This window comes from Etheostoma spectabile, chromosome 22, assembly GCF_008692095.1.
Source record: "Etheostoma spectabile isolate EspeVRDwgs_2016 chromosome 22, UIUC_Espe_1.0, whole genome shotgun sequence".
In the NCBI taxonomy this organism is placed as follows: Eukaryota; Metazoa; Chordata; class Actinopteri; order Perciformes; family Percidae; genus Etheostoma; species Etheostoma spectabile.
The window spans coordinates 10,350,571-10,361,171 of NC_045754.1; the positions used below are offsets into that span (position 1 = coordinate 10,350,571).

The 10,601-nt window shown below is 39.7% G+C and overlaps 1 protein-coding gene across 1 annotated transcript in view; it reads left to right on the plus strand.

Annotated features, from left to right (window-relative positions):
- Positions 1 to 10,601, plus strand: part of ptprn2 (protein tyrosine phosphatase receptor type N2) — a 125,020-nt gene that overhangs the window by 19,933 nt on the left and 94,486 nt on the right. The window contains exon 3 of the mRNA XM_032504341.1: positions 5,137 to 5,250. Within this exon, the coding sequence (XP_032360232.1) occupies positions 5,137 to 5,250 (114 nt within the window). The remainder of the gene's footprint in view (positions 1 to 5,136; positions 5,251 to 10,601) is intronic.

Below are 10,601 nucleotides of genomic sequence, written 5' to 3' on the forward strand. Positions count from 1 at the left end.
TTTTTTTTTTTTACCACACTTTGGCCAAGGGAGCAGCAATCACAACATCACTCTCATGCTGAAATATAATTACAGGCGCTATGCTCGATAAAGGCAAATATATACAGGCAAGAAAGACTAATGGTGGATTAATGTTCTACCTAATGTGCAAGTAATGAGACATTATTTAGTTGCTTCATATTCCCTATATGTATATTCAACGCTCTGTTACTCTCCATCAGACTCCTGATGAGCAGCAGCCACCGCCACACAGACAACAGAGGATGAGTGGGAGTAACTAGGTCTGCCACTTCAACTTCCCCAGGTCCCTGAAGGAGTAACCTGGTTTATTCTGGGCTGGGCCAACCATGCTCTTCCTCACCCGTGCTGTTGCCATGCAAAGTGGCTGAGGGGAGGGAAGGGCTGTGGGGAGGCACTGCTTTCTTTGGTGTCAATCAGCACCATTTTATACATGGTTAACTGTTGTTCAGAGTGCATTTAAAAAATGATTCACCAGTATTGGAAGTTTTTTATGTTTTATTAGTTTTACAACATTGAATCAGAGTTGATTTAATGTGGCTCTTTTACACTGATTAACAGAAAAGACCCTTTAATGTCAAAGTGAAAACGGATCTCTGCAAAACAAATAGTACAAAATGTATGTTTGCACACATATTCATCTCCTTTAATAGGACACACCCAAATCATCACTGGTGCACCAATTTACTTTTTTTTTTTATAGCTACTGTTGCTTTCTCCTCTCGGACAGAAAATATAAAGTTTACTGTACAAAGATAATGTTGGCAGGTTTACAACCCAAAATTCTAATTCTAATTTTTTAAACGATGGGTTTCGTAGTCTGCCTCTCGGTCGCTCTTCTCTAGCCACATTTCCCATTCCCCAGGCTTCTTCATTGCCCTATTCCATCCATCCACCAGATTTCCTCAGACTTACCTGCTTTGTCTGTGGTCCAATCTGTCGTTCAGGTAGTTAAAAACCTCTGTCTCCAAATGACCATTTGAATGTTTCCAGCTGATTTGTTTTAAAACAACAGCCCTGTTAAATAAGGTAAAGGTTAGAAACTGAGGTTAAAGCTATGGCAGCTAACAAACCAGCTAACATAGAAGACATTGTTTGTGTATTGCAGGGTAGATCCTGTTAGCCCTAGTATTATAGTATTAAAAAAATAAAAGAACAACATTGCAGTATACAGAAGTGGTAAGCTGATATAGGCCTGTCCTTACAGACTCAATGCTGCTAAAGGTGCGTGTGTCACTTTGAGGGTTTAAGTATTTATGAAAACAGGTACTTTCTGTTTTGTATTTGTAATAACTTTAGATCCAATTGCCACATTAAATGTACTTTAATCAGTTGTCAACATTGTTATATAGTGGCAGCTTTAATAAATGAGCAGTTGATTTTTGGAGCAAAGTTCCTTTAATGTGTTCTTCTACTGTAGATGTTATTGTGTCATTAATTAAGAAGGTAAATCATCCTCCATATATCATTAGATCTTCTGCTGTCATGTCTCATTTTGAAACAAACCTTTTCAAATCTTTATTTCCATCTTCAGGGGAACACTTCTCAGGGGTTCCTTCAAAATGACATTTAATTACCCTGAGACCGGAAAAGCATTTTAATTTGATGCAACGCTCCAGAGTCTGTGGCTTACTGGTATGATAAGCCTAGCTAAAGTACAGCAGATAAGTGCTAAAAGTTTCCCTGAGGGCACCAGTTGTCTGCTATTAAACACTTAACCAACAGTGTTTTATGGATTGGTGGTTACCTTGCCTCCACTTGGGCCAATATTGTCTGAAACGTCTGCGCTGCATTTTGAGATTTCAACGATTTAGGTGATAGTTCTATTGATCAAAGCTTGAAAAGACTTCAACTGCAGCATAAACACTTTAAGTAACCACTACAAAATCTATAATCCCAAACAATCTGCGTGTGTGAAGAAACAGATATGAAACTTTATTTTTTACAAAAGACACACATTCTTTGGTTGCACAAATGTGGTAATTATAGAACCAAAACAGCCAAACTGAATAGGCAGTATGTGTTTATGTAGCCCTGAGAGTCAGGTTTATTTTTAATAATTCCTGTATTCACATGTAGATTGTGATGCATGCATCAGTGTAATCATCACTTTGTAGCTACAATTTTCACATAAAAAGACCTGAATAATCCATACACTTCGTTAATCATATCCTGATCACTTTTGTTTCTGTTCTTTATTAACAGACTACATCTGGCTGGTCTTGGTGCATTGATTCAGGCCTATTCATTTTCATGACATGAGTTGCATAGCTAATACACCTGTTTCGATACGTCTTAATTTGTCTGCTGGGTTCGTCTCCCCCTCCTTCAGACGTACAGTCTTGTAGAAGTGCTTTGACGACTCTTGGCTTTACTGTTTGCTACTGTTATCCCAAAGCCTTATCCTTCACAGTTTAAATAGCTTTAGCAGCAGCCGGGTGTCACTCGGTCTGTCTTAGTGGGAGGAGAGACGGTGTGTGGATTTACAGCTCTTTACCTTTTTTTTTGTTGAAAATCTTTGACTTTATTACTGTGTCAACATGGCGCTGATTTGAAACTACTCTTGTCGGATTGTACGGATTGATTGATTCTGTGGCCTTTCATGCATTATAGATTAGATTGATCAAGGTTCATTTGCATTGCAGTTGCCATTTGATCATCACAGTGACACAAGGCATGAATTGATCCATTGTGGGCTTAGAATTTTCTTAAATCTGACAGATGGCCATTAGAAAACTATGGTGTTCTGCTCTGCTTGACAGATTTTGCTTTGTTGCCAAATAGCCTTGAATGTGTCGGACCTAGAGGGTTCTCTTGTTATCTGCTGCCATATTTGAGGAAAAACTCATTGATATTTAGCTGCTCTGTGTTTCTGTGTTATTTTCAGGTTTGAACATCATGCACATGCACCACCAAGCCTGAAATTAAAATGTTGTTTTTAACTGTTAGAAAATCAGTTTCATGCAAACTGTCAACTACAATGATCCATTGTTAATAAATAATCTCGGTACTGTGAAAACACACTATAAAATGACAGAACAGTGCTTTGTGATTCCTCATGCTTCTTGGCTCCGAATGGAAATGCATAATTTTGATAAATCAGTCAACTCTAATGTTTCTTTGGATTTCTTTGTTGTAAAAAACCTCGGACTTCTATTTTGAATGCACTAAATCTCTGTGTGTGTTTGTGCGTCTGGTTGCTATCAGGAATGTCCCTGATAACAGAGAAGGAAGTAACATGTTCAGAAGTAGCTATTCCCATGGAAACCAAGTAGTTTGTTGTCATTTTAATAACCATGTCATCCCCAATAATATAAAAAAGAGGGGTTGTTGGCATAAGAGTAAGGAGACAGCTGACGTCTTGCGATCCAGACATCTGTAGGTTGGAAGTTTTCCTTCCTTTGCTGTTTGAGATCCTAAAATAACTCTGGAGCGTTGTACTGTGTTGTCTATGCTAATTCACCAACTCCCACGGGCTTCTTTCTCTACAGAGCTGTCATTAAACGGGTCACAGACAGAAGGGCGGAAATCAGTAAAACACCAGCTTCTTGTTTAGAATAAGAAATCCATTTTTTTTGTAACCTTAATTTTTGGATAATGTTTAGGTCTTTATTTGACAGGACAGCCCAAGACAGGAAATGGGGGATAGAGAGGGGGAACAACATGCAGCAAAGGGCCGCAGGTCGGAACTAAACTCACGGCTGCTGCGGCAGGGACCGAGCCCCCGTACACGGGGCGCACTCTCAACCAGGCAGTCTACCAGGGCGCCCCCATTTTGGAAGAATTCTATTTAGATGCTGACATCACGTTATTATTTTTGTAATCAGTCACTGAATTTTACACCGAACAAGGCGCTGTAATTCAATTTGGTGAAAATTGACGCTTGGGGATGTTTGAACAGAAAGAGAAATTAAAAGTAAATACTTTTCTTTTTCACTTTTGATGCAAAGGTGAATCTCGACATTTCCCCTCTCTGAGTTAAAATGTTAATTCACATAGATGATAAGAGATATTATTTGTCACAGAGTAGAATAGAATAGAATAAAATGACTTTATTGTCATTATACATATATGCAATAACTGTGTAACAAGATTGAAGCAACCCCTTTCCAGTGTCAACAAGCTACAAGATTCGTAAGAGGAATATCAAATGGTACAAAATATAAGTAGTGGAAAAGAATAGGGGGGTTGGGTGAAGTGCACAGTTCCTGAGACGACTGTATACATATATAAAATATAAAGTAGTAAGAAAGTTCACTTTTTATTTCTATTTATACACGTATAGTGTATAAATGGCATTGGAAGAGGAGACAGAAAATTGCTGCATGTAAAGGACATCAGTGTTTGTGTAGTCTACATATCATCGAGCATCTATTGGACCATTGATGTCTGATGTCATTGTCCAACATCTTGGGCCTAATTAATGGGATGCTGTGGTGCATGACAAAGTGTTGATTCACATGATTAGATCCCATCTAATCACTGTTGCTTCCTCGCACATACTCTTGCATGGTAGTATGCATGATAACACACACACACACACACACACACACACACACACAGATGAGATGGCTCAGATCAAATCTGCAGGATCATCTAAGTGGTGGACTTTCATTTAGTGAGTTTAGCCAACAAGATGCATGGATTCATCTCTCCAGCTGAGAGAAGGTGACAGCAGTGGGTCATTTATATTCCAGGCATTGCGTCTGCACACTGCTTTCTGACCCCCTGAGCCTCGGCATCCTTTTTTCTGAGGTCTAGACCAGCCATTGAATTATGGGGCTGATAGGGACTCTGTGGCGTGAGTTGCCTAGCAACCTGTATTAAGTGAGCCAGGAGGCCTGCTGATGAGGGAGATTTCCAGGGTCCCTGATAAAGTCATTCCTGCCACGAAAGGCTGCTTATCCTGGCACTGTTAGAAGAAAAAATGTCATCTACTACCTCCCCCAAAACAGGAAGTTATGCGCAGACACTGCAGGTGCCACACACCGTTACAACATTTCCACTGGGCGGGTGGACGTCATATTATTTTGAAAAATGTCTTACATCTTACATCATGTGCATTCTGACGTACAGCTATCAAAACATCTTTTCTCTCTTCTTTTCTTTTTTTTGTAGATGGAGTGTTTGGACGGTGCCAGGAGTTGGCCGCTGAAGACCTGTACACATATGATGTTTCTTCCCCCGCTCTGCAACGCCTTAGGATCCTCCTACAGAAACTGGCTCACAGAGGTACGTACTTCCTGTTTGTCTGCCTTCTCCCCCCTCTTCAAATTGCTTGTCTACTGCCATTGTGTGATACGAGCCAAATAAGCCAAGCTGTCCCCTTGGCTAGCACAGTGCAACACCATTTAGCTAGAACAGGTCATTTGTCTCATACCGGGCCATTGTTTTGCCATCATCGCTAAACTCCAGCAGCCAATCTAATTGGCTTGTGTGCTGGTGGGACATTTAGAGCTAATTCTGTGGCTGAGTTACTGTGAGGTGGACATTGTAATCACATTATGGAGTCTCTCCCACTCTAATAATTATAAGTAATCACCAGCAGCAGCTAATGTGTTTGTTATAACAGGTTACATCTGCAGGGGCATACAGTTTATATATATGGGTTCAGGTTTCCCAACACGGAGCCATGCCCAGAATTAAAAAATCTTATCGGCACATGTCCTCACTTCTGTCATGATTATATAGCCGAATTATATATTAATGTATCCATGTCTTGTACTGTCTGTGGTAGACAGAGCTTTCATAACTGCTAAACAAATGGCTCTGGATTGTTTGTTTCAGACAGTAGACAAGTTAGGCACTCTTGAAAAGCTATTTTCTGCTCATAAACTGCCTAAAATATCTTAAATTTGATGTTGTATTTTTATGACCCGAATGGTTACATGGGCCCATGATCTCTTGAGAATTGATAATTATGTGTGAAATAATGCAGACACAGTGTTCAGTTTGTGTCTTCAATTCAACATATATGGAGAGTTAAGTGTTTCATAAAAAATGATGGATGAACATTTACTTGGGATTATATGTTGGAGCTCTATCAAGGAAATTACTCTTTCTCAATCATGAACTCAACTAAATTCTACCTAAAAGATCATTCTCACACCTATGTCTCTATTTTCCTTATAATTAGTATTAATTACATGGATATTTCCAGGAAACTCTTCAGGAAATTATTAATACATTTATAGGAAAATACAGACCAGTGTTACAAAGCAAATTATTTTTAGAAAAAATCTTTTTTTCACACCTTTGGCAGCCTGTAACTGCACTTATAACCCACCAGGGGGCAGTACACACCTTTTACACAGGCCGTGACCACATACATCAGTCTTCCAAATATAATTGGCTTTGCAGGCCACTCTGAGCTTAATATCTTTTAACAGGCGTGAACCACTGTTGAAAATCATTAAGAGTAAGCAGTCGGCCAGAGGAAATCAAAAAAAGAGGGTGGAAAATGCAGTGATGAATATTAAGCAAGGCAAGACCACACATTTATTCTAATTACTGCTTAAAAAAACCCAAATGAGATTGAGGAGGATGAGAAGAGATCCAGTGTGTAATTTTTTCCTGCTCCATTTAAAAGAAGTGTTTCGTTCTTTAGACGCTTTTCATCATGAGACTCTGACCTTGTGTTTGTAGACACCCGTTTACAAACGCCGCAGACATGACATCATCACTTTGAATCATTTTCCCCTTTTCTGTCTTCTAGAATCACATCTACAGACACAGAGCATTATCTTTTGGATGGGTCCACAATGCACAGTGGCACGTTATTCTTATCAGCTCAACAGCTATTGAAGTGTCATCTTTGAGACGTGTGGGACACGTTTCTTTTTTAGTCCAGACAGGGTTATTGAGACCATTGTACTGTAACCTAAATTGAAGAGAGGAAGTCGGGGGGAAATAGGGAGGAACATCAATGGAATCGATTTACAATACTCTTTATCTTGCATCAGAGATGCAGGTAGAAATCACACAATCTCTGCTCACTGCACAACACCAATGTCATTCAGATCAATAGAAATTGACCCTTGTACAAAAGGACTTGGGTTGTATGGATGTGTCCCAATTGGCAGAGCACAATGTGTGGTATTATATTTTACCTTTTGAATGCAAGACCCTGTCATCCAACTGCAAATTACTTTTATATAACACAGCACCTAAAGCCAAGCAAGTTTAGTATTCACCGTGTGCAGCCAGAGTGTGTCTACACATTTCAAAGCCAGGTTGCAGTCATATTGCTGTGGAGTCATTATGGCTCTGCTAAATGTGTGTAGATTGGGATTGTGTGAGAATTGAATTGAATGTCCACTATACACTGCCCCTGAGCACCAAATGTCCAATCATAGCTTAGCAACCGTAGCTAGGCTGGTCTGTCTGGTTTTGGACTGGTAAAAGAGATATGATCCATAGTTATTGTGCATTCCCGACTAACTAGATTAATACCTACGTAGTACGTACAATGGTAACTGAGCATATGTGTTATTTACAAAGGCTAGAGGGTAAAGGCTAGCTAGCTACAATCTTTTTTGGGGTTACAGGCTATGTTTCCTTTTCTCGTATATTAGTCTTTGAAATAAGAACAACTAGACGGGCACTCGGTACCACATCAATGCAGCACAAATTCCCTATCTCACGTTAACAAAGATAAAAAAATAATTTGTGTATCCGCTTCGTAATTCGGATCCACTTCAAATTTGAATTCTTCCTTGGTCCATGTTACACCCTTCCCCAAAGTTTAATGACAATCTGGCCAGCAGGTTTTTTTTTTTTCATAGTAAGCATCCAAATCATCCAAGGGTTATGCTAGAGCAATTACTTTCTAAATTAACTAATGTACTTTTTATTTATAATACAGAACTAGGGCTGACTAGCGCCACACTGAAATGCTCGGACAATCCTGCTCCTTATACAGTAGTACGGATGCTGGCTGTTTGCCTGGGACAAGTAGCTTTAGCGTAAGTCTTTTAGCACAATATGATGTATGTAGATTTAAGAGCCATTAAGAGCCATTTAGAGGATTTCCGTGTTTTCCAACTAAACCAACAAAACCAAATGAAATTTTAGCGTTAGCATTAGCTTATTTATGGCTTAGCAAAAAGTCATTTGGACTGCCGGGGAAATTAAGGTTAATTCTGTGTTTCTTTAAGTAGTTTATGTCATATTTTTCAATTCCTGCTCAGTATTTTTTTTCTGTCAAGCACCGTACTCTCAACATCAGAAAGGATCATGTCAGAATATGACACTGGTGTTCTTGATATACCACTAACCTGCAGTCGATCGACCTCCTGACCCTGTGCCGAGCGGTGGATACTCTCATGGTACTGACAAGTGAAGTAAGATGATGCGTTGGGACATTTGCATTGATAGGAGGGATCTGTCAGGGAGAATCAGTCACTATAAACTGACATTATGACACTCTAGTGCCACTGATACCACCTTACTCACAGCATCGACAAAAACAATTGTTGTTCTTCCTCCTCATATTCTGCTCTGTCTGTTCCTTGACAACCTTGCTAGATGGTACTGGCAAGAAAAAAAATCAGATACACTTGTACACACTAACACCATGTGTAAACTGGAGTTGTTATGAGAAAAACAAGAGTGCTTTTATTGAACCATTCAGTGTGAGTCCGTTGTTTGTGAGAAGGGGACAGGATCATTTCAAAGAAACGTGCTGCAGATTCTACTTCGAGCAAAATGATTTCCTCCAGGCAATAATAATCATTTGTGTCCTAGTAGATGTTCACCGACTGTTTTACAGTAATGCCAATATGAAATTACTTCAGTAGAGGTGGTCAGGATGTCAGGCTTCATTCACAGAACTTTATTTTAAATGTAATTTTTAGAAACCTCTAAGATATGCATAAGATATGTAGAATATTTGCATTTTAGGAAATAGTGCAGCTATAAACACATTTCACTAAAGATGTAAGTATGTTAATAAGATAACAACTATATTCAGTAATATTTTTAAAGTAAATGAAATGACAACGTGTTAATATTTTTTGTTGATATTGGTTTAATTTTATGTCAAATTTTCATTTCATTTTTACTAATTAGGTAAAACTCACTGCTAAATTATTCACGCTTTCTCCCATTGATGCTTCTAAAATCCGTTGGATATCTGCATTTCAAAAACAGCAGATAAAACTACAGGACATGTAGACAGGATTCCATCTAATAGGCTTTGAATATTTAGGAGCCCCACCCCCACCCCCATCCCCTCTCTGTGTCACAAAAAAACAGACAGGAGGCCAACACAAATATATTTTGCGCTGATGGCAAGGCGTTAATTAACTGGAGCATTTGCCTGAGACGGTATGCTATCCTTAACAGGCAAAAACCTAGCAGCACTTGATGATGGAACCCACTCTTTCTCTGGACTTGCAGATGAATTTGCATGTCATTTAGCTCCTCAGTGCCAGGATAATCAGCTGAGAGGTTGATTGAGAGGAATCCAACCATAAAGGCCCCACCACTTTTCTTTCCGACTTTTTCTTCTACAAAATAGCTCATTTTGATTCTGTAATTTGCACCGGCATTCCTTTTTCCCCTCAAGTGTGCCTATCACAGACACACAACAACATGATATGTATGGAAATGAGTGCATCCCTCAGGAGACGGCGGGGATAGAGGTGTCACAGTCAATGAAGCCAGCTTCATCCTGTTGTGGCGCCATCAGACATTTACCATGAAACCATTTAACCAGCTGCAGTTAACTGCAGGTACCATATGGATCCTTTAGGGGCCAGACCCAATTTCCCCATCCCCATGCTATGATGATAGCAGAAATGATCATCACCACGCTAATATATAACACAAGTATACACCACATCAGCTAAGCCATGGGTAGTTAACTGTCATTGTTGTACGGATGGATGGCTGAGCTGCGTTCCAGAACAGTGACAACATACGCTGCTTTGTGCTCCATTCAGTGCTGCCAAGAATGACTGGAGGCATCTGTAGCTGCTCTGCATTGCTCAGATCCTCATCTGGTGCTTATGAATATCTATGAGAATACCCAAAGTCTATGGGTGAGAAACCAGGCTAATGAAGATATTCTGTTGTGTACATACTTTCATTTTTGGTATATTTTAACCCAGGCTGTTTTATTATTGTTATTAAACATGTCCACATCATTACAAGCAGCCTTGTTTTCAGTCCAGTAAAAAGTTAGGTAAATGGCAGCTAGGAATCTAAACCTTCTTCACAACATAATTACTTCTATCTCATTAAAAGATGTGTGTGCGCTGAAATGAAGTGTCATCAGTGAACATCTTGGCTCCTTAAAAAATAGTACAATATCTGTGGTATTGCTATGCGCTATGCCGATGGAATGCTGTGCCTCTTGGTTCATTGGGAACGCGGCCATGTTTTGGGTATCTTTTTTGCTTGGGTAGCTCCATCTGGTCCTGGCACCAGTGCGCTTTGCCCCTGCCCAGGAGTTCTGCATCCCCACTATGTGTTGGCAATCAGCAGAGATCTTGGCACGGCGTTAGGCCGCAATGTGACATTCTCCCTGGGCTTGTTGACTGTGTGTGTGTGTGTGTGTGTGTGTGTGTGTGTGTGTGTGT